Below are 25,676 nucleotides of genomic sequence, written 5' to 3'. Positions count from 1 at the left end.
CTTCTCCAGCCAGGCTTCCACCACCACGGCACAGGGCAGCCAGCCACCTGGCAACCAGGGCCCTCGGTGGGGAGGAACTGGCACTTTTCTCAGGTACATATGTAAATGTTTGCCTACTTGGCTATAAATATATTTAAATATGCACATAATCATACTCATATGTAAATACCCCACATTTTGCCATACACACTTATTTAAATATGTACATACTTAAATAAGAATCCTAACTAGGAAACTGACTTCCCTCTTTCTTTCATCAATGTGGGCCCAACCCAATTCCTGACGAAACAAACAGGAATTTGTAAACTGTCTTCGCTGAGCATTAGATTAGGCTTTAGAAGTCCCCCATGGCTCCCTCCTGTACATACGCTATCAAAATTCTCTAACAGCTTAATATTTCCTGAGGCCACGTATTACAATGATCAGTTCAGACAAGGGAATATCAGGACACAGAGGCCTTGTGAGAAGAGAGGTCTGGGAGCTTCAAGCTAGTGAGAGAGATTTCCTCCTGTGCTCCTTTCAGCACGTACTTTTTCATCAGATAAATATAAATAAGTAGCACAGCAGTTGTTTAGTGAGCAGCTTAGGGACATATTGTTCCCACTGTCCTAATTTTCCTGACACAATTGGTAAATTTAGACATCTAATTAACAGTCTGTGCCATTTATCAGGTTACTCGTCGCTGTTTTTTTTTAAGGCCGTCAATTAAGCTTTCCATACTTTAGACATATTCTCCATCTCCAGACTGAGTCCTAGGCCTCTCACAGAACGATTACAAATGCCTCTAACACATCCCCGTTCTGTTTATATGGGCTTTACACAACCCCAGGGAGAGGAACCTGGGTCATCTGTAAAGCTAGTTTCAAAGAAATCCTTTAAAACCTCTATGTGCGAGATGGTGCAGACCAAGCAGGAGAAAGAATGGAAGAATTTACAGTTCATCTCTAAAGAGTCAGATGGGGTACGGAGTCATCCAGTAAGAGCCACACTGTAAAATATTCACACATTTGTTCACATATTGATAATTATATTCGCAACTCTTACTCTGTAGGCCTTGCTGTTCTATGTTTATAAACGCACACTTTTACCTTTGCTTATTTATCCTCTTTTGTGCTAGTAGCTCTTATCTCTAATACGTGGGATTTTCCATAGTGAAATATTTAACCCTAGCAGTGACACTATTTGATTTCAAGTCCCTTTTATCACGGAAGGAGCAAAGGAAATTAAGAGTATTCAAATAAAAAGGAAGATCTTTTACAAGTTCATTGCCAGACACAGATACAAAAGCAGCTTGTAATGCTATGACAGATATACAAGTTTTGTTTGCAAAGTAAAGAGTCTTTGACCAGATCAATGCTGCAGGCCTGCACTAACATGAATCCTCTTTAACAAGCAGTGCATTTATTATCACTCCTTTACAAAAGAATAACAATCATGTAGCATATAAAGTGTACCCTATTACTTGTTCCCCCCACACAGGTAGGGTAAAACGGGTCTTCTAGTTTATGCTTAGCTGAAAAAATACAGCTAAATGTGAATATGCACCAAATTTCTATAATGATGTTGCAGCCTGAGAAAGGTAGATGCAGCTTGAAAAAGGAAAGTCCCAAGAAAAAATTATGTTCTCTTCACCCTCTTTATGCTCCCGGACCATCCAGATAATTGTCAAATAACTACTACCAGAAGCAGGCAAAGGAAGAAAAAACCCTGCAGAAGTATCAATTCATACTCGCTCAGATGAGACAACACATTTCTTTTTTCTGTCAGTAGCAACAATCCAACTAAAACTGCAAAGGTAATTACCTTCAGGGTCATGCCTTGACCACATGAAACCTGTTTACAGAAACACAGGACACTAAAAATCAAAAATACCTGCAATGAATGTTTACTAGACAAAGACAATCTGTAACATTATGCAACGCCAATGAAAGGTTTGCTACACCTTTCTTTTTACACATGAGCTTTAAACGATCAGTTTTTAGGGTCCGGTTGCTGTTCACTTTGGCAACTTCTACGAAGATGATGGGGCGCGCAGCCCCACGTAGAACTAGAAGTAAAAATTCTGTCCGACATCAATCTAACATCAAATAAGAAAGGCCTCCACTATGCCTTTCAGCAGCTTGCCCAGCTTCGCGTGAAGAAGTCTGACCTTACTGTCTGTAGTTCCAGAGTAGCCCAGCATTTCTGCTCTCCTGGGTCAATGTCAAGGTTGGGTGCGCAGGTAAACTAAATCGAATTTTCAAAAAAATCGCTAACGCTTTTCAGTGCCTTCCTCAGCCCTCCCTGAAATATCTTTAGCTGGGCTCCAATTTTTGTATCCTGCCTGGAGATGAAACGAGGGGCTCTTGAACATAATTTAATAACAATAAACTGGGCAATACATGAGTTTTAAGGCTTTCTGCTTCAATTCTTTTGGTAGTTCTCTCATGCCATGGACAGATTTCTACAGGAGAAGCAGTAACCCAAGCTTGCTGGAATTGTGTTGCACACATGCTTGGAATACAGTCTGGCTGATACAAAGACATTTGCAGCATTTCCTTTCAAGATATTCACATCAGAGATCACCATACAGCTCCAGAAATTCAGGTCACCGGGAGGTTAATTTTCTGAAAGGGATAAAACATTAGGATTCAAAATAAAAAAAGCATCTTACAAATTTAAGAACAAGGTTGTGACCAGTGGCTAGTGAAAATCTACAAAATGTCTGTGAATAGAATAATTATTAGTGGTTTCCAAGGTGAAAGCTAACACCTTTGACTGAAGAGTAACAACTAACTTGGGTTAGCAGAAACCTTGATTGAAACCATTACGTTTCATGCACTCTCTGTGGTTGATCATGCCTAGGGAGACTTCCTTCATTATATAAAGTGCGTAAGAGATAAATGGAACAAAAATCTCTAGGATAGTTAGGTCAGACGACATATACCACAGTGACACATTTTCTTCTACGAAGCCAGAAATTTCCAGCCCTCAGACAAGATAGATGTGTCAAGTTTACTTTTCAGGGAGAAAAAAAGGTGCTGTTATAGTTCTGGCTAACCTTTGTAGAAACCCTTAATTCACAGAACAAGCGTGGAATCTTGCCTGGGAAAAGTTGATCTCCTGCTTCATGCCTTGAAGCTACTACATGCCTTAAGTACCCTGACAAGATTTTGAATCAGACGATAAGGATGAAACAGACGAAGAGAGACTGTCGGGGCACAGGGAGGGAAGGGGGGGATGAGAACAACAGATGGTAACACTTGTTACGTTTCACTTTTACAGTCCAAATAAGTCTAAAACCCAAAGCAACTACGCTGCTCCGATGTAATTAAGTGCTTCACTAATGTGAAAAACCTTCCTTTATGAAACATAGCAGAGTACAGAAGAAGGCTGCCTCTGAATGGCCACTCCAAAAAACCACCCTAATCAAAGACATTTGCCAGCCTTATCAAATACAGATGCACAAAGTTAGGGGCTGGAGAGCGTATCTGTTAGCAACAAAAATTGGCAGTGAGTCTCGGGTAGATTCAAGTACCTTAAAACAAAATTCAACTCTTCATCATACAAAATCCTAAATAGATTTGGAGGTTCTTCAAAGTCCAAACACACAGAATAATGTTGAACACATGTTTGTCTTCAGTGTACTTTTAACTCAAATTCAAGTATTTAATAAACTAATCCAGACTAGTACTCTCTAGTACATGAGAAATGAGTATGAAGTACTGACCTTAGTGGTGGAGGGGGAAATGCAAAAGTTGGAGAGGATCCAGCTGCATTTTACCCGCAAAGAAATGCCCAGCTTCCACAGCTAACTGTTAAGATCTTGAGAACGTTTGTTTTGTAGAATTACAAGCATGTTCCAAAAACTTGCGAGGCACTACATCTACCTCCATACTAAGAAAAAACACTCTTTTCTTTCAAAAGGAAAATAATAAACTCAATTTTCTGAAGCACATCATGGGAAAGACTTCATTGTATGTTATCTGTGAAGGATTAAGTATGGCTACCCAGAGCACAAAATACAACTCAAAAGTAATGGGGTCTGTGACAAATTAAGACCTTCCTTTCATAGATTATAGTGCATTCCTATCACATTCAGGCATTTTGAGCTACAAAGCCAACCTAGAGATTGATTGGACTATTTTTTCAATAATTGAAGGGCTTATATGCCAAAATTTATATTCCAGTTTTCTTAAAACTTATTGAGGATATTTTTTCTGAATGCTAGAAAGAAATAAAATCAGATTTATGACTAAGCACTGCTTTACTGAGCAAGTTAAACTTTGGAGTGATGCTACAAAACAAGAGGAACAGTATGTGCAACTGATTTGTGTATTTGGAAAAAAGTAAAAATTACACCACTATAAATAGTAAATGGATTTTTAAAAATACTTTTAGTTTTTGAGTATGATTCTAAGATATTTTTAGAAACCCAGATAATTCTTCTTATTGTTTTTTAAAAGTTAACGATACAGAGCGATGCAACAACCACAATGATTTTTTTCATGAACTCTAAAAGCCCACCAACTACTTAAGCCTTATTTACTGAAAGGGGACCAACAATCTTTTCTGTGTAAAATAACCTGTGGCTGAACACACAATCAGGAACCTACGTGTTTCAACTCGGTCACAGGTCTCTATCTTCCCACAATTTAAGGTCTCTTAATCCACTGAGCAATAACTTCCTATTGCTAAGATGAGGTTCTTGTCTGTATCAGTCTGCTTTTGTAAAGCAACTGCAGAGGTAAACAACACAACTGGCTCTTCCTTCCTCTGCCATTTCATAAAGGTCTGCACAAAGTTAACAAAAAAAGCAAACTAAACCTAAAAAACCCCAAACTATGACACCACTAAAAAAAAAACAAACAAAAAAACCCAACAACAACCCAAACCCCGTAACAGTGGACAGTTAGACTCAATCTAGAAGGCCAATGGCATCCTGGCCTGTATCAGGAACAGTGAGGTGATTAGGACTAGGGAAGTGATTGTCCCCCTGTACTTGGCACTGGTGAGGCCCCACCTCGAGTACCATGTCCAGTTTTGGGCCCCTCACTACAAGAAAGACACTGAGGTGCCAGAGCGGGTCCAGAGAAGGGCAACAAAGCTGGCGTGGGGTCTGGAGAACAAGTCTTATGAGGCGTGGATGAGGGAGCTGGGGTTGTTCAGCCTGGAGAAGAGGAGGCTGAGGGGAGACCTTATCGCTCTCTACAACTGTCTGAAAGGAGGCTGTAGAGAGGTGGGAGTTGGTCTCTTTTCCCAGGTAACAAGCTACAGGACAAGAGGAAACGGCCTCAAGTTGCGCCATGGGAGGTCTAGACTGGACATTAGGAAAAATTTCTTCACTGAAAGGGTTATTAAGCATTGGGACAGGCTGCCCAGGGAAGTGGTTGAGGCACCATCCCTGGAGGTATTTAAAAGATGCGTAGACATAGTGCTTAGGGATATAGTTTAGTGATGGTTTTTGTCAGAGTTAGGTTGATGGTTGGACTAGATGCTCTGAAAGGTCCCTTCCGACCGAGGCAATTCTACGATTCTATGATAATCAGTGATCAGCAACAGAAATCTTTCCTGACCTCTTCTGAACTGCACAACTACATCTCTCTTGCTGCGTTAGGTAGGTTTGCTGTTTACCTTGGCAAGAGATGGGCAGCTGCCATCTGCCCCGTCCCTTAGATGGGGAAGATATTAGTCCCAGATGAGAGCCTGAACACACACTATCATCCAAGCTACCCTCAAGGTCAACAAGGTGGCAACGGCACAGTCCATCCTCAAAAGGTACTGTACCCTGGGGGAGGATTTCCCCACTCAGATACCAGGTCAAACCTGCTACCAGGCCATCTGGTAGCAGAACAGCCTGAATATCCAAAAAGCCCTTTGAGTCCTTCTACCTCCCAGTGCTGTTTTATTTATGTATAATCCATCTTATTTACTTATTCAGATGTTGCAATAAATAACTGGTGCTTATAAAATGGTATACTGATATTTTTTGTAATAATTATTGCAACACTCCCCCCCAAGACAGATTAGCTAAATCATAGATGTGACTGAAAAACAAAACATCAGCCCACGTCCTAACATCCACTAAGAAATTCAGCTGCCTGACCTATGCTGCCCAAGTTCCCTAAACGAATAGTTGGGAGAGGCAAATAAACAACATAAAACAGTGAAGCTAAAGAGATTACCAATTTCTCTCTTATTTCCTGCTGATCATTGCCAGACTATGTTTCTGCCCCAAAGTGCAGGCTTCATTATTAAAGATGGACAGAATACAAGTATATTCAGCGGAGGCCGGCTGTTCAGGAAATAGCTATAATTTGGTAAACAGCATAATAAACACTTGAGCATCCTTGATGCAATGGGTAATGAGCCAGTGCAGCCATAAGTGTGTACATAACAATGTTAAGATAATACTGTATTTCACATTATATATCTATACACACACACTCATGTAGACATGTCTGCATAATATTTCAACTATTATACTTGTTTTGCTCCTGACATAAATTTATTACTTTTTCCTCTGTATTCAGGTAGATACTTGTAAAAGAGAGCAACGTTTTACTTTCATTCTCTGCTCTTTCTCTTCCATTTTACTTCTACTATACCTACATAAACCATCAGAAGCTTTTGTTCATCATGGCAACCGAATGCATTACACTCTGAAGCTCCAGAGATCCTGGAACTAAATGCAATCTCACAGCAAGTCATCAGCATGTCTATAGCCCATGCAGTGGAAGGCGATTTAAATCCCCAGTCTGTTCTCCTTGCCACCATGGAGAATAATGACAAACCATAACATATCCCATTCATCTAACAGCTGAGAGGGTAATGAATTACAGAGATAATTCAGACACTCATTATTAAAAGATTACAACATTAAAAATGAAGGGGTTTGGGCTTTTTTTAAAGGCAAATGATCATGTTTTCATATAATGTGAGTGAAACAGTATACAGTATTATTGATTCCCAGCTATATCATAAAGGCCAGCTTGTAACAAAGCCCTCAAATTGAATTACGTTTAAAGTCAGCACTTCTCTAGCCTGAAACTCAATCCCAGTTCATACTGTTTTACTCCAAATGCTGAAAACATCAGGATTATTTAACAGAAGTCTGTAGAATTTCTTGCTATTTTTCTCTGACAGCATTACCCATTTTTAATGAAACTGCAAATGCCCATAATCAATGTTGCTCAATACCATGCTTAATCAGGATTTAAACAAAAAACAAACAAAAAAACCCCAGGAACACCCCTGCCCCAATACCAGTCTACATTGCATGGTACAAACTACCAAAAAAACTGAGACTGGAACAAAGTGTCTACATTACATGCTGGGCTTTTAAGTCTATGCAGCCCACGGTTCCAAGTGAAATATCAGTGGTTTCACTTCAGAACAAACCTGTTAAGTTTTAGTCCTAAAAAAAATTTTTATCAAACAAACATCAAGCCAGCCCTTCCGTCCCAGGGATCTGGTTACCCATAGACTTTTCAGGTTAATTCAGTGACAGATGAAATATGTACATAACTGAAAGTGCTCCGTATGTACTATGGGTAAATGCATGTTTCCACAGGAGACTACTCAATCATTAGATGCAGGACGCAGCATCATCTAATATAAAGAGACTTTTTAATATAGAACATCTGCAACCTTTCTATCAGCTCCATCTAAATGTCTACCCAGGGTCAATTAAAAAATACCTCAAAAGTTTGATTCATAACCTTTTCACTTTCCCAAATACATTTCTGCTGTTTGCAGGGTAGGAACTGGGAGGTGGGGAGAGGTGGGAGGAGTGGGGGGAAGGTCTACAAGAAAAATTAGGTTGTCAGAAAATGTCAATAGTCACAGCAAATCTTCTGTAAATGATTTTTGAAAGTCTGTTTCACTTTACGTATAACTGCACAATAACAAGCATAATGCCAACTTTCATTTTGGAAACAAGCTGAGAAGGGTATCTTTATGCGGACACAAATTGTAACCGGTTAAGACAAAGGAAAGCCCTGCACCAGGACTTCTATGGGGCAGACTGTGGAGAAAGTACATTTTTGGCTGGTATGGGCAGGGGAAATCTGGAAGTCTACTGCTACAGAGCTCAAAGAAGGGGAATAAAAAGTGATTATTTTATCTGTAACTATTTCTTTTGTTCATTCATTCACATTATATGGTAAGACTCCTTTGTAGTGACTGGGAAGGGCTACTGGAGGGGGGCTACACCTCCCTCACTGTCTTTTGCCCAACAGGGCCGGGCACTGTCTCCGCTCTGAACACAGGATGGGGGCAAGGGCGATCCAGAGAGGAGAGCAGCACTGGGGAAGCTCTTAAATTAGTAGTATTCTTCTTCTCTTTAAAGGAAGACAACACACAGTGTCAGCTCCACGTTTAACAAAATGAGAGGCACAAAGGAGGGCAACGATATGCCTTGGTTTTCACGTTTAGTATTCCCTCTCCACTCCTGGAGAGCTGCCATTATTCTTTATTGCTCATTTTCATCCAATAACCTTTCAGCTGAATCTGCTGAGCGGTTTTCTTATGAGTCTGTCTATTAGCCCACAATACTTGGTTTTACTTTGAGCAGGCTTCTTACTTTGCCCAGAACACTTTCAGTGCCACACTAAATCCTACCAGATCCGCAGGGGCTGCAGCAGGAACTTGACTGGCCATCACCATCTGTTCCTCACAGCCACGAGTCAGTGCTTTATCAGAGGTTTGTTATTACTACTATATACAGTTTTGGATCATGAGTTGATTTCAGTTAGAAGTTCTTCTTCGTCTGCTCCATGTTATAGTAACGTCACAGGCTGGATTTTTAGAATTAATAGCAGCAATGATTTTACAAGAGAGATTACATTTCTCAGTCTCATCGTGCACACTTTTCTATGATGTTAAACCTTGAGTTCAGTAATCACTATCGTACTTTTCCTAAAATACTATGAAAGATCATTTCTCTTTTCTAGGATGGTAGATTTCACTAAACAAGCAGACTACAGAGGCTATCAGGTTTTTGTTTAGTATGCAATTTTTCTTTTCTTTGTTTTTCAGTAATGTCACAAATCAATTTTTTAAGTTGTCAAGTTTTCTTTTATTTTCACAATAATCTACTAGGGATTTTAAACACAGTGACTCATCAGATTAATATCCATCTTAGTCCTTATTAAAAGGCTCCAAAAATGAAAAGCAAGAATAAAAACAAGTATTTTTAACTGACCCAATCTTTTTCTTTTTCAGAATTATCCCATGAGGGATATTTGAGTTTCGGAACTGTTGTCTCAACCCAGGCAAGAATATTTAAAATTGTATAAAAATCTAAAAATTCTCAGGGACAAAAAGGCTGTTTCCTCCCCTACCTAACACTGAGTGCTACGTGGCAGAAATAGTACTTCACAGATCTGCTTCCTCCGGGAAATTCAGCCGTATAGTATTAAAGAAATAAAATGAGTTTCTCCCACTTTTTACTCCTTTTAGCCCTGAACAACCAGCAAAGCTAATAGACAAAAACCTGAATTTTATTCTTTTTCATGAATCGCAAGGCTAAATTCCATCTGGAATTATTCTTGTGAAACACGAGTCAAAAGAATGGGATTATAAAGAAAAGCTAAGGGAAGAATTTGGTCTCAGAAATCTTTGTAGGCCGGTAAGAATAAATGAGTAGCTGAAATATTTTTAAGTTCAGACTGCAGTTTTCAGGACTATCAGTTAAAAGGTATTTCTGAAGAAAAAAAATAATAAATCTGATACTGAGTTGCTAGAAGAAACACAGAACCGCAATATACCATTTTTAAATTCACTGCTCAGGGAAGAAGTGGACCTTACGAGCTCTCAGTTTCAAGCTAGGATCTCCCCAGCAAGTCTGAAAAAACATTCATCACTCTCAACTCTACACAGAGCTGGGACTAGAGTTAATTCTCCTACACCCTCACAAGCCAAAGGACAAAGAGCATTAGTCACACCTTTATATCAGCTCCCTTCAATCTCACAGCTGTACGTACCCGGGAACACTCTGTGGCTCTCATCCAGTACAAGCCTTCTACGAAGTTCAACAAGCTTTGACTCAGGCCTGCAAAGTTTTGCCACAAAGCCACTACTGTTTGTATTTCTGGGGTTTAAGACCAACCCATATCTCCTTGAAACATCTGCTGTTTTTTAAGTTCAGGAAGACCGACAGGCTCCAGGATGCTCTCCACTATTTAGAAATAACTGTTGGTTATTTAGGTTCCCCAAACCCTTCCTTCTGATCACTCTGCTCTGCCTTAGTTGGTGTTTTTATTTCATTTTCTGCAATCAAGTCTGATCACTTGGCAGCTGATCCCTATTACTTCCATTTTTACCATGAAACAATAAACATTTTTACTCTCAACCTCACCACTGGTCATGCAAATTTAGTCTGAGCTTGTGAAATTTTTCTGTTGTCATTTAAATACACGACTGTTAGCTGTGCTTCAAAAGAAACAGGTTATAAAACCTGCTTGTTACAGTACTCTCCCAGCTTTCTTTGTTCTGTGTTTCAGAATTGCTACAGTATATTGACTTTAATAAAGTTTTGTTTTTCAAGAGACCAACACAATTATTACAAGTCCAAGTTCCAAAATGGACAGATACTGAACCAAAACTGCTGTATTAAAGGCCTGTAATGATCTTTCTCTGCTCAGCCAAATGGATTGTCATCTGTGTTGATTCAATGCAACTTGTCTGTGCCATTCAATACAATTGATCCCAAGATGCTTTTATAGAGCATTTGGTTATCCTTGAAATTTGGTACCCCGGGGTCCTGGAAAATGCCCACAGCTGGAGCTGTTCTTCAGCAAATACCTTTCTCTATAGCTGATAGTAAAATTGTTCTTTTTCTTATCTTGCTCCTAAAATTCCCCATACGCATTCAGAGAAATTCCGTTTAAGCCTCACTGTCTCATTCTTGATAGCAACATCCACTTGGTGATTTTAATTAAATCTCATGGCTTCAATTATCTGTGTGCAGACATGATATCAATTTAAGGTGCTTTCTAGGTTGTGTGTTTGGTTTTTGCTCCTCCCTGATGTTTTATTTTGTCTCCCTCTCTTCTCTTTGGCCATCCTTTGAAACTAGATCCCTGAGAAGTCTACCAATCACAATCTGGGTGTGTGTTTGGGATTTTTTATTTCTTTTCAAAGATCATTTTAAGTCAATATTTACAAACAGAGTGAAACCCTCATACTTCAGTGCTTCATTTACAATCTTCTCCTTTTAGCTTACAAATTAGCATGATGCTTTATGCAACCAATTTAATTTTGTATTTTTCCTCCTCTGATCGCTGCTGTATATGAAATCTCTGATTTATATTACAGATTTCCATATCAACCTTTATGTTTGTAGGCCTATTTTAGGACTGTATCTGCCTTGCACGGTGGTTATTAAACAGAAACCTAGATGTTCAACATAATTTTCCATTTAGCTTTGTGGAAACTTAAGGATAGAGCTGGTCTAAACACTTCTGGGCAACATAAAGTGTTAGCCCCTTGAGACAAGGAATTGTCTCTACAGAAGAAAGTGGTCCCAGTTTCAATCTGACTGACATTTTCTAAAGACAACCATAAGACGACTCACAAAGAAATCTGCTTGACTTAACGACAGCCCAAATTCACCAAGCTGTCACCTACCAGCAACAGCTACACTAGAACCTTCTATTGAGCTTTAATGATTGTGCGAAGACATTACAATATTACTGCAATAAATACGGCATCAAAGCCAACAGAAACCAATGCTATCGCAGACAAGCAGCCTCATGAGGGTGACTTAACCTTTGACCAGTAAATTTGATCTATTATATGCGATTTGTGTCCCAAGGTACTCAGTGAATGGCTGATATACACAAAATAAACAAAGACTGAGAAAGACAATAAACTGACAGCCAAGATCAACAAATGGTCTTGGTACCCTATAAAGCCGTTAATACAATACTCAGTTAAACACGCTTTTCTCCAGACGTGGGCTGTTTCAACATGTTTGAGTGCCTCTGTGTCCTTGAGTAGACGAGTGAGATATAGAGTGATGTGATGAGACTATTCTACCGTAAGGAAGCTCCTCTTAGCTTATGTAGCCCTTAAGCATCTCCTTGTTCCCCTCCTCTAGAGTATTTATAGTACTCAAACACATAAATCCACCACCTCCTCTCCTAACCTTTTGCTGTTCTCATTATAGAGACAGAAATAGCCTGTCAAAGAAAGAGACCCAGCCTTTACTTGATATTCTGGAAATTAATTATACAATACTTTAAAAGATTTATGTGCTAATCTACCAGTTCCATAAAAATGCAAGAATACAGGTAACAGTTTAAAATAGCAAAAATTTGAGTTTCCATGTGTGATGTGCGAATTATACACACACACACACAATCTATACACATAATCACACACTTCTCAAAAGAGTTACCTATCTATTTTAATTTTAAAAATACATAGCCTGTAGCTTTTTACTTAAATACATACACTGTGTGACTTTTACTTAAATACATACACTGTAGCCTTTTACTATGGTGTGAACGCATTGTTTTAATAAAGATCTAGAGCAAAGAAGACAGAAGAGTATATAATACAGCTGTCATTTATTGCTTTGCTCTGTTGGATTGAGGCCCCAAGAAATTATTAAACTGCTGAGGTAAATCTTAACTCTTCAGTTATTCTGAACCTTGATCCTCACTTTTTTTCTGCTCTAGGATTGTTGGCTACTTTTCTCTCACTTTTTTTTTTTAATCTTCCCCAGTGAAAGATCATCTTGTCTGTGCTCCACTTTTAATTGCATACAAGTGCATGGACAGCAGTTTATGGTATAATGTAAATTTTCTGTAGCACGTCTAGGGCCAGTAGTGATCTTTCTTCTCACTATGACAGGAACATCATCTTTCAATTTCTTTAAACTCTAGCCTAAAACCAAAAAAGATTAAACTCATTCTCTCCAACCTGAATAACCCCACAAGGTAGAGGAAGCTGGTATTTAAGCCAGAATAAATGTTAAGGATGAACTACATAAATACACTTCTATTGGAATATTTTTGTTAGCGTCTTCTAGACTGTCTAAAACTTGGTGTGCTTTTAATTAGGCCGCTAGAGCACATACTTTTATGAGTGTGGCGGCTTCCTTCATCCCCTCCAAGCATGCAGAAACATGTAAGTCTTTGTAAAACACTGAAATGTCTCTACAATACAGATTTTTAATAGTAATTTCCATGCAGGAGATGCAATAAAACCAAATCTGCTTTATTACAGCACTGGGGACTAAAGCCAGTTAACCACTCAGAATTAGCAAGCTTTCACTTGCTAATTTGAAACCAAATCAGTTTTCACCACTCACTGGGTGCAACGTATTTCACGGGCAAATCAACAAATTATGCAGTTTACAGAGAACCAGCACCGTAGGATTTACAGGTCTCATCGTCGTCTTACAGACCATCGTCAGCATTCATACTACAGATACATAAATACAACTTCCACTTTGTAATTACTGAAATTAGCAAACACGTCACATGCAGGAACAAAGCAGCTAACGCTACTGCTATAGGCAGAGAGAACTCAAAGCAGATCTATACCTAGAAATTCCTCCACATATCTTCCCAAACCATTTCAGCCCAGAGCTCCTGGAGCTCTGCCTGAGCCTGCCTACAGCACCCTCCATTGCTGCCGATGACCGATGGTTTGGGAAGCAACAAATGACAACAAGCTAAAATAGCCTAAATGGAAATTCATTAAGAAAAAGATGGGGCGGAGGTCTTCGGAGATGAAGAGGCACATTAACCTATTGCAGCACTTACACCCATAATAATCTGCCTCTTTAAAGGAAATAAATATTTGCTAATTTCTCTTTGAGCGATTTAGATTGAGTCACTCCCTGGTATATATATTCTAGTCATAGCAGAAATGATCTGCAGCTGTATAGTGGAAATTTCTTCTAAAGAGCAGTGCATTTTTGGTTTTGTGAAATCTTCACATTTTGACAAAGTTTTTCTATTAAGAATTGCATTTTAAAATGCAGACTGCATCAAAACAAACAGGCAAAAATCAATAATTTAACAACATGTATTGCTAAGACGAGTAAATTAATGAAAGTGAGCTTCCTTGACAGTCCTTCCTCACTAGCTATTAGGGAGGCTGAACAATTCAAGAGCATGTGAATGGAAACAAGCACTTCCAAATGCAGGAGAGGATATGGAAAGCAGATTTAGGGGCAGAGGAAAAGGAAAGCTAAGTTCTTTGAATTGTTTATTTCCTCAATCTAATTTTAATTAAAACCAGAACATTAGGATGTCTGTTATGCTAAGCTACTGTAATACGGATTTCCACATTAGAGGATAAAAATTAAACAAAAAGACAACAAAGGTAGAATGAACAGTGCCCGACACATTACTCACTAGGGTTCTTCGGCTAGAAAGAAAATAGCAGACAACAGTCTGTCACCAGAAAATAGCTTTACAATTCTATTACACATTATTACCAACCAACCTGATAATCTGGGGTTAGTGTGAGGCCAGGTATTCACTACTTTCAAATAAGGGACAATGAATGGCACAGGCACACGGTTCATTACTTCAAACCTAATACTGAAGTTAAATGCTGAAGGACTATAGCAGATACTTAGTGGCCTGCGTATCTTGTACTACATATACACACAACTTTTCCACCTTGTAAGTCCACCTTTAAGACTTGATTATTTTTTTTTTTTAATTCTTAAGCTAGTGGTGACACATATCTCAGAGTTTATATAATATATATACACACACAGAGGGTGATGGCTTTTTTCATGTCAACATTTGGCTCACATTTTATATTTGCCCAGGTTCCTTTTTATTTATTATTTACTGTTTCACCTCAACAATAAAAAAAAGAAATAGGACAGAAGTGGGAAAATGCAAGAACAGAAAGGGGAAAGGGCGAAGACATCTTCATTTTCAACACTAAGAATTATTCAAAGACTTCTAAAGAGTAAGATCAAATTCTCCCAAATGCCCCAGGTCCAAGCCAAGACCCAAGAGATGTCATTTCCACTGAATGAAGGAAGCGAGCAGGGGAACGTTCTTTGAATGTAAGTATTTTTGTGAGGGGAGCACACAATAGCATAACTAACTTCTGTGGTAAACATCATGCAGCCTCATGACCATCGAGAAATCAGAGCAGTCGCTCCTCATGACAAGTAGAAGAAACACACACACAGGGCAGAGCCCAAACTAACGAACTCCGCTAGGCTTATTAGTCAAAAGGCTCTGCGTAAGCTGGGTGACAGCCAGGGCAAGAGAGAGCCTGGTGTGCAGAGTGGGGTAGAGAGAGGAGGAGGAAGTAACAAGAGAAGAGACCTGGTGACAAACAGGCATCGTCAGAGGATGGAGGGCTGGAGGTGCTAAGAAGATGGAGTTAATACTGCAGCTGAAACAAGCTGAATTAACTCCTCGGTAAGGATCAATCCTGCACCTTTGCATTCACATCCTAACAGATCCCAAACAAATGAGGAGAGGTGGAAGTGAATGTGATGCAGCCAAACGTGGCGCAGAGCTGGAAGCTGTAAAGAGCGTTTCTTACTTAGTACTGCTGGTGGAGAGGGACCGAAAGCAGGAGCTGGCATGGAAGGGATATAAAGCCTTACTTCATCACTCATTTAGTCCTGCCAACGTCCATATACACCACAAAAGTTTTACAGCAGGGGCAAATCTTAGGGAAGCTGAAGGGCTATATAAAATACTTTCTGCCCAGACCTGGTGCAACACGCTGCAGTAGGAAGCGTGCTGCCGAGACAAGCTGGCTGGTAAGCGCCCGTGGGTGCTCAAGGCAATACGTCACCACACTTGCCTGTTAATGCAGCCCAAACTGGGAAGGAGACCAAGTTGGTGCTGTGCTGACAGGGGCAGGTGAGAGCACTCAGAACACCGACCCAGCAATGCGATCCACAACAGAGACTGACATAATCCGGAAGCAAGAGGAGCCCAAGCAGCAAGGGAAGAAGCTTCTTGTGCGTGGTCAGGTCTTCAGCGTGTTGTGTAGGAAGAGAGCGAATTTTAGACGCTGCCCCACTGCGTGGGTCTAAGGTTCACTGAAAGATGACATCCCATGTAGGGGGCTTTCGTGAAAGGGGGAAGATGCTGCTAGTTCCCATGATGACAGAGCAAGGACATAAAGAGGAACAATTTGCAGGAAAAAAATGAGGTTGCCCATGTTAAATTCGAAATGACAAATCAATTTTTTCTAGCAAGAAGGCATAAAATCAGGGTAAAAGATAGAAGGTCAACTATAATTCTGAGGCATTATATTCCAAACTGCATTTCTGAACGTAAGAGTATCTGCAGTTCGGAGGTAGCACAGAGAGCAGGAGGAAGCCCCAGCCTGGCAGCTCACGTGCTCGCAGTAGCAAGAAGAGGTGAGGGTGAGCAACCCGGTATTCTGTCAATAACAGTGCGACAGCAGAAAGCTGAGCTTGCAAAGTGAGCTAGGCTTGCTTTCTTTTTTTTTTTTTTTTTCTTTTTCCAGAGAATAGACCGATTTTGCTAAAAAGGGATGGGAAGGAAAGTAATAATGAGACAAGGTTACAAGGCGAATGGAGAGATGCTACGTGGAAATAAGAAACTTGGCAACAGGAGATTAACAAATGAGAAAAAACTGGAATCACTGGAAAAAAGTAAATGGAAAGACAGTAAGAAATCCTCAGAAAAGGAAGAATCCAAGAGATTAGAGGAAAATTAGTTTGAGAAAAATTACACAAGAGCTTACTACTTTCTCATTTGCTTAAAAATAAAACTATTTTCCTGCTATACTTTCACAGGAGTAGCCAGACTAGTTTTTAAATGTCTTTATTTATTAATATATTTATCCGAACAACGATCGTATAAAGCAGGGAAATGCCGTTATTTTTATTTTTCAGAAGCAGAGGATGACCTTTGTATAAGGACAACTGTGGCTCAGAGCAGCTAAGTGTGTTAACGAGTTGTCTCCCAAGAAATCAGTAGCAGAGCGAGCACTTGAAACAAAGACTCTCTCAGACTATTTTCCTATCTCCTAAAGCATCTCTTGTCCACTTTCTTTCAGCAATCCTGTGTGGAAAAGAAGAGGGAATAAAGAAACCGAGTGGTTCAAAGGGGTCAGTTTTTTCTGAAGCTAACATACCTCATGTGCTCTGAGACTGTGACTACCCCAAAAGGAGCTTTGTTCCTTTTATATGTCAGCAAAACAAAAGGTCAGCCTATTGAAATATTGGTCAGGTCTGACTTTCTTCTATTAATAACAAGTAGAGACGCATTTTTTAAAGTAATAGTTAAATAAATGGCTACATGTCTGCAATCATTTCAACTTAAAATGTCAACTGGATTTGAGATGTCATGTGCATTTAATCAATGACTCTGCATTATAATATAAATATTACTTTGGTTTGACTGCTTTGTCTGGCATAAATCATAATTCAGTGAGATGAGTACATTTCATTTTCTCTACAGATGGCTGTTAATAGCAATACCTATTAAACTGGCACCTGCCAGCACTTTGCAGTTAAGGAATCTGTCAGGAGCCCCCTTCTGTATAATTCCTCTGTTAATTGTTGTCTTCCCCCCACCAGTCCCCCTATTTACCAAGTTCATGTTACAAGAACTACTGATACAGAAAATCAGCAAAACTGCCCTTTTTTTGTGTCTCATGGTGGAACTCATACTCCGCACTGTATTGCTGAGCAACATATGAATTTATTGGTTAAAATGCAGCTCAGGAAGCTTTAATTCAAATTTTTGTGGACATGACTTCAAACCCTCAAGTATCTTTGACCATAACGTGTCTGCACTACATACAGAAATACCCAGTGTACTATAACTTACATGCAAAATCTGGAAGTCAAGTTTTACCCTCAGGTAAGAGATGGATTTTAGAGCAAGTGTAGTGAATGAAGTATAAACACACTGCCGCAGAGTTTCGTATTCATCAAGAATACACATTGCTTTCTAGGAGTTTTTTTGGAGAAGGCATTTCTTGGGAGAGAGAAGACAGACACTTAGAAGAAATATGCCACCTCCAGAAAAGACCTGGTCATATTCCCAACAGGACTGGAGTTTACTTCTTTTTTAGCAGGTGTGGCATGCACAGACGACAATATCGAAGAGGCAAACATACATTTAAGTAGACATATCACAGAATTTGGTGCATAAAGTTAATCCTTACAGACAAAGCATGCTGCTTTTTTTCTTTTTTGCTTAGTAATGGCTTGAATAATAATGTTTCAACTTGAAGTGAACATGCGACTATTTCACAAAAACCATGCTCCTTGCAAACAGTTTGTAATTTCCAGTCCTTTTAAATAGTCAGAGGGAACTTTCTGCTCTGATCTGTTAAGTAAATATAAATCTTGTTATCCAAGTTCAGTAATGAGAGTAAGGGGTCTATTCTTCTTCATTGCACTTGCATACATCTAACATTAATGAGATTTATGCATGCATATTAAGAGGAGAACAGATGCTTAATTAAACAAATAAGCCTTTAGTAGGCAGTCCGCATGATCATTTTAGTACAAAACACCCTTATTTTCTCTGGTTTAGTCTGACTATGAACGCAGCCAAGAAAGAATCAATACAGCGGAGGAAAAGAAAAAGTGATACACATAAATTGAGGCATTTGTCTTTTTTTAGTTAAAAATACTTGACGAACTTGAGATACATTAAACTGATTAGGTGTCTCCTCTCCCTCATGCTCTTGTGCTCTTTAAAGCAAACAGGAGTTCTATTCACCAATTTACCTATTGAAAAGTGGGAGTTTTATTAGGCAAAAGGAAATCAAGACCTCTAAATAACTCATCTGCCTCATTAACTGGTGCTGTCTATCAAATTCACAGGCATGATCCATCTCAGATAATTTTGCTACTGAGGAAAAAAAATCTAAAATAACTTCAGCCTAATTAAATCATAATTTAATCTAGTCTTGTTGGTTTTTTTTAAATCTATCCACGTCCATACTGATTTTCAGCATCATATGTATGTACATATAAATACATTAAAAAGCTATATACACTGCTTCTCTCCAGAAAAGCACATCTCTATTATTTCCTCTTTCTTCATTACATTGCTAACTTTTCTTCTACAACACTCAACTTCTCAGGGCAACACAGAGCAGAAAAAAATAAATATCTCTCCATAAGGTATCATAGTGATATACTTAATGGAAGTCAATATCTGTATATTATGCTATCTACTCTGCAATACCATTACAGGCTCAACAGTGCTGGTTGTAAAAAGTATCATTCTCAACACAAGACCTATAATAGTAATAATGAAAAAAGGGTCATTTCTGTCTTCCAACTAGAATGAAAAATTAAAATCACTAAGGCACTTAGCTCAAAGGAAAATTGGCAAATTAAGGGGACAAAAAATAAAATATTCATGGCTCATATTGTGAAATGGAAGGTAAATAATTTAAGATGAACTGTTATGTGGCAAAGTGCACGATTTCTGAAGAAGAAAAAGCAAATGTAACCAATATGCACATATATATTCCTACTTCCTGCGCCTGCAGTAATCGCGCACAAATACGCAAGTCAGAGTTGATGTGCAATGTTTGTGAGAGATAGACATTTTCTCACCTATACTAATTTTGAAAATACTTGCTCATGAACGAGTGAAGTCAAGTTGACAAGAGTTGCCTTTTTTTCCCGAATCCAGCCTAGAAATAAAGACTGAATGAGAGGATGTTCTCCCACTGCACTCCAGTTTGGCAAAACCCTTTACTCTGAGTCACCAATTACATACTTGCTCTCAATTTTGATACCACAAAAAAATTATGACTTCAGCCTACTGGTCTCTGCCTAGGGGAGCTACCTATTAAAATGCCATTGGTGTGGCTGCATTAGCTAACTTACCTTCATACCCATAAAGCTGAAAGGGCTGCCCAGAATTTTTACAATCACTATCTGGAAAACGTACGGAGAGAGCCATAGACTTATGTTTATTATACGCCAGGACTGTAACAACTGCTATGGGATTAGGGCAGAGAGCAGCACCACACAGCAGAGGTCACATTTCCCTGGTGATTTACAGGTTCAGTCTTTCTCCAGCTTAATTCAGAAACCAATACAAAGCCTACCTTCGTTAGAAAAGAATATTTTGACAGTATTTCAAAGCGTGGCAATTAAATAACTATAGATCCCGAATTTAAAATCTAGAGTTCATCACCTAGCAAACTGACAAATAATTTTATTATTTTTTTTAATTAACATCTTGGTCAGGTCAGCTTAGCGTTTCTGGTGCTAAGTGATAATGCTTTTTACGTTAGTGCTCAGCATCAGGGAAATATGCTGTTTTACTATAGCGTTGCTCATGAAAATACAAAACACCTTCAAAAAGAAGTCCAGGGAAGCTCATCTGAGGTCCAGCAGTCTTCTCATGACTCACCGTGCCCTGAAAGAATCAGTCAGCTCAATGAGGAAAAGGGATGAACCAAGAACTCAATGTGGCACTGCGTAACTGCTGCTGTTACGGATCTGCATAGGACTGAGTATTATTTATGTTCCAAAAGAGTTTCGGTAGAGATGCTTTTTCCTGAGACTGCATTTAGTCACAGCTCCAATAATGGAAGTATTTAACGTAGTTGTTTTCCTCGTATACAATATCAATTTACTTTGCCCTCTGTTGTCTAGCAGTGGGTTATTTAGTGAGCTAGGACAGTGCAATGTGCCAGAAAACATCAAAAAGTAAAATATAATTCTCGCTTAGCCAATGTTACATACAGTTAAGAGTCAGCTTCTGTTGTTCTTTGGACAGCACGTATGCGCATCAAATACTCAGGCGGGCAATATATACATCAGAACCAGCCAAACAAGAAAACAAAAATACTGTGCAGTATGCACCACAGCAAAATTGTACTTTGGATTATAGAGACTTAACTAATCAGTAATAACGAGTGTCATCTGCATTTCAAATCTCCAGTATATTAACCTGCTTTGCTCCAAGTGCCACAGTCATTAAAATGCTACAGCCAAGAGTTCCAGTTAATAATGGGAAAAACAACAGGAATTTTTAAAAAACAATGATTACAAAAATAAAAGCATGATTTCTTGATGGTGTCCCTGAATCACAGTCACCTAAATAAAGCTTCAATCCAGCAAAAGCTTAGCAGGAAAGCAATCATTCTTTTTTCTCTCTTTTTTTTTTTGTATGTGTAAAAAAAGACCAGGAACTACAAGTAAATAGCAGCTGAGCAACAGATGAGGCACTAAGCGAAATCTGTTAGCAACTGCTAACAGCTTTGCTATTTTCTGTTGTTAAATTAAAAAAAAAAAAAGTAAAAAACCAATGCAGTAGCAATTCCAATATGTTCAAAAATCTCAGATGCAAAGGACTAAAGCTCAACGCTTCTTGTACTACACATAAATACTTGAGTTTGTTTTTAATATCTTGAAATGCTTTGTTATTGATTATAAGGCACAAACAAGCCAATTCACATGGACATACTATCAAGATAAAACTTGTTATAGCGGTACACACGACTCAGCAAGTATAGCACAAAAACCCCACCGTAGACAAGTGTGACACTTCAGCAGCTGCTTTAGCCTCAAATTCTGCTTTCCTTTGTCCTTTGCACCTGACCCCCAGTCATTCGCCAGAAAGTGCATGTGTCTTCATTAGCACTGAGCTTTCTGGCAAGATCTCAGAAATATTTTCTTTGTCCTTCTGGTCCTGGAGCTTTCACCACTGAGGATCATTTCCTACTTATCTCAACCCAATCTTGACATGGGTTCAGCGAATCTGTTTTTCTGCTTGGATGCGTCTACACAGCACAGCAGAACTATGCAGACACAGCTGAAATACCTCTGAGCAAAGCAGCCCACAAATAACAACAACTATGAATGTATCAGTGTGGGGTTCCAGCTCTCGGTAGGATCAATTAGTTACATGGCTGCAGACACTGGACTAGTTAAAAAAATTCATGGCATCGCCCGCTCCCAGGCAGATACTCCTGCCACTTGCTTTCTTAACTTCTTTTCTCTTGGGTCTTTCTCTCCTGTCAGTCCAGCAGGGCCTCTGTTCCTTGTTCCTCATTTTGGTGGTCTCCCACGTAGGGGATCACAGCGCAACTACCACTGTATGTACAAAAGGCAAGCTACAGATTTCCCTCTCTATCCAGCTTTCTGCTTCCTTATGGTGCGTACATTTCTAGTGCCTCCTACGGCAGGTTCCCCTTCCAATTTAAACTCGGCATGTCAAAAACTGAGCTCATCTCCGTTTCTAAATACTTCTCTCTACTTCTTTCTCTTAAGCTACCACAAGAATTAGTAGTCACCTTGCCTGCTGCAGAAGCTCACAACTTTGTCGTCTTCAGCTTCTCTCTTTCCTTCCACAGATGTTCTACCAATAAAACATGCCAGTTTCATCTCCACAATGTCATAAAAAATCTGGCTGTTTCTTTCCATCCGTGCTGCTAAAATACTTGATCATTCAAAGCTGCTTACTGCAGTCTTCTCCTCCCTAGCCCTTCTGACACTCACTCCTCACATCGGTGCAAAACTCCAGTCTGAAAAATACCTCTTGAATCTAGTATTTAAACACTATTTGACCCCTTCTAGGTTCCCCCATTAGTGTCCTATTAATTCTTTTAAAAACACTCAGATTAATTGTTTTTATTTTTCATGTCATCCACAGCAATTTCTCCCTGAAAAAATACCGGCCTGGTTTTGCTCATCTTTAGCAGGACATATGGTCCCCAATTCTTTTGTAAACTCACACTCTTGCTCTTGTGCAGTCTTTACAGGTCATCATCCTTCTTTCACTTTTATCATGGCTGGGATTCCCTAGGACTCTCACCCTTCTCAGGAAAGAATTTATTTTCAAGAACAATCTTATAAATTCTAGGAAGAAACACCGAGGAGGACACAGAACCTCCAAAAACTTCTCAGCTGAACTGTTAGCTCTTACAAACAACACCTCTGTTCATTATAACCTGTTGCTTTCGTCTTTGAGGCTTTATAGAGATTTTCAATGGTGTAGGATACAAATTTCCATTCTGTGCTGCCATACAGATAAATAAATATTATTAACTGTTACAGTCTGCTGGGAAGACAAGCGACATAAAAAGCAAGCTTATGAAAAGAACAGATGTATAAAGCTCGTGTACAACCAAAATGTGAAATATACTCTGAAAAAGGGAATCACTAAGAATGGTAACCTATTGTTCCCAGCTTTTTTGTCAACTACAATTGCTTGTTTTGGATTCTGATGTCATCCCATGTTCTTTCTGGCTCAGGCATCGCACCCCCGTAAGTAAGACTTTGCCCTTCAAACCCACCAGTGATACATGAAACAGAATACTTATGCTTTCGTCAGACCTCCGCGTCACTCCCCTCTTCTTCCAATGTCCCTATTCCCGCCAAAGAGTTAAAAAGAATGAAAACAGACATAAAGCTTAAGATACACCAGAGAGTTGTTGAAGTCACCTTCCTAATTATTCAGTGTTTTGACTACTGCTCCGTGTTAAGCCCTATTTCTTCCAACAGTATGAACACAAGTGCACATGCAGCGCACAGGTGTATGTGCCTCCTCAGCATTCCTACAGAGCCCCATTTGAATGCAGACTGCTCTACCCACGCAGCTTCGTCTTACAAACACTAATAACTGCTGAAATCATGCAAATTTGGCACATAAGCATCCCTGTATATTTTTGACAGTATCTCTACAGTGTTCAAAAGTTGTTAGGACAATTTTGAGGATTCCTGTTGATTATGCATAGGAGAAAGTCAGCTAAAACCTTCCATGTCAATATAACACAAGCCATTTGACTCCGAAGGCCATATCAATAGAGAGCTGCAATGCGAGTTCATTTATCATTGTCCTAATGAATATCATTGTAAGTGAGTGATCTTGCAGGTGAATTTCTTAGGTTACTAGTTAAATGCATCTTTGCCCAAGCAATGATTGTGGCTTTTGTATGTATTTTGCTTGTCTGCAATACAGCATGCTAAGGAACAGCAGTAGCCTCCTAAAGCTAGCATTAAGCGTTCAGTGCTAGAAGTAACCACATGGTCATACAGTTTAATCTCCTCCAGGTCATCATCAAATTTCATTCACATACCCTATGTTAATTGCAAAGGTCTACTTAAATGGAAACACTTTAATCCTCAACAGAGTAAACAGGTACCAGAGGCAGGGGTGATGGCAACCAGAGTGCCTACAGCACCAAAGGCTGCAGCAATAGCAAGGAACTGGCCTGAAGAACTTCGTCTGATCTCTGATGATTCCAGAGATGCAAACCCAACCAATAGCCACAGAAGAAATCCGAATGTTTGCATGCCAGGCAGGGAGGACAGTGAGCTTTTGAAGCTGTGAAGCAAAGATTTTATGAAATCTAGTGGTTTTCAGCAACTGCAAATGTTACTAGACTGTTTACAGTAACACAAGCAATGCTGCTCTCCCGAAAGCTTGTGAAGGAAGCACATAAGCAAGGGAAGAGAAGGCTGAAGTCTGAGTGTGGGAGCGGGTCATGTATTACTCAGAAATATTCCCCACAAAGCCTCCCCCACCGACACACGCTTGTTTTTAGCCTGAAACCTTGAATCTTTTCTAACATATGGGAATGAATTTCAAAGGCACAAAAAGACATTTTGTCTGCCAAATGTCTTCTGCCTCAGCTACAAGTTTGGTGTAAAAGTATAAACTGCTTTCTTTTTAAATAACATAAACATTATTTTGAGTCCAAGTGAAATAATTTTTCCACTACCTTATGAGAGTATCAGTTGTTTCCTATGCTATAATGAGAATGGGAGAATGGGTGGCTCTTTTGCTTTTTAAAATGCCATACCTCAACATGACACCAAAGCCTTTCTTTTTTTTCTTTTCTGGATCTTCATTTTCTTCCTTCCTTTTCTTCTCTTTCATTTTAGATTTGCCTTTTTCTTTTTTCTTCTCTTTCTCTCTACTTTTCTTGTCTTTTTTAGCCTTGGTTTCTGTGTCTTCTATTTCAGGGTTCCCTGGAAGGGCAGATTCCATGTTCTGAGCTTCTTGACCAGAGTGAGAGCTCTTATCAGAGAAACCATCTGCACACAAAAAAGAAGCGGTGAGGATGGCTACGGGCCACCAAAATGCAAACACATGAAATACAGCATGAATGTCTACAAAGTGCTCAAATGACTCACAACGCTTACTCATTTAATTGAATAATTTAAAAAGCAGACTAAACGTATCTAGTGAATTCAAGCAGATTTCTATTGTAAATGAAATCCAGGGTTATCTTAATTACTTGTTTTCTAGTTATTATTCCCGATGCAAAAATCCTGACACGGTAAAACACTATTCTATTTGAAATCTAGCTTGTTAACTTCCATCAGCTCAAGAAAACTGACACGCTGGGATGCAAACACTGAGAGCTTACTTCAACAAGAGATTCTGGCGACTGACATAACCCACGTAACAAAACAATTTCATTCACTCCCTGGAATCTTTCTGTTTTAATGGCTGAAAAAGAAATAGATAAACTATTCTGTCTGGTTGGAGAAGAGCTGTGTTTTTTCTATTTGGGGGGCTCAGGATCCAAGCACAGTTTTACGCTTCATGCTAAAGAAGAGGTATTTCCAGACTGGAGTCTGTAAGCCCATGGTGACAGAATGAGCAGCAGGGTGCTATCAATGCACTCTGCCTTGTCTATAACGGGAAACAAATTTCCTGGTTGGAGAAGGGGGAATTGTAGACAGCTCTGTAAAACAAGCAAGATAATTTTTAATGTAATCTGAA

At 39.2% G+C, this 25,676-nt stretch overlaps 1 protein-coding gene across 3 annotated transcripts in view; it reads right to left on the bottom strand.

Annotated features, from left to right (window-relative positions):
* The window catches only part of PARD3B (par-3 family cell polarity regulator beta), a 426,548-nt gene that overhangs the window by 117,850 nt on the left and 283,022 nt on the right, over positions 1-25,676 (bottom strand). For all 3 annotated transcript variants that reach the window (XM_063341445.1, XM_063341446.1, XM_063341444.1), the window contains one exon: positions 24,748-24,982. In XM_063341445.1, the coding sequence (XP_063197515.1) occupies positions 24,748-24,982 (235 nt within the window). The remainder of the gene's footprint in view (positions 1-24,747; positions 24,983-25,676) is intronic.

This window comes from Chroicocephalus ridibundus, chromosome 7 (genome assembly GCF_963924245.1).
Source record: "Chroicocephalus ridibundus chromosome 7, bChrRid1.1, whole genome shotgun sequence".
NCBI classification, from domain to species: Eukaryota; Metazoa; Chordata; class Aves; order Charadriiformes; family Laridae; genus Chroicocephalus; species Chroicocephalus ridibundus.
Note: the sequence above shows the minus strand (reverse complement) of the source record. Positions and strands in the feature narration are given on the sequence as shown.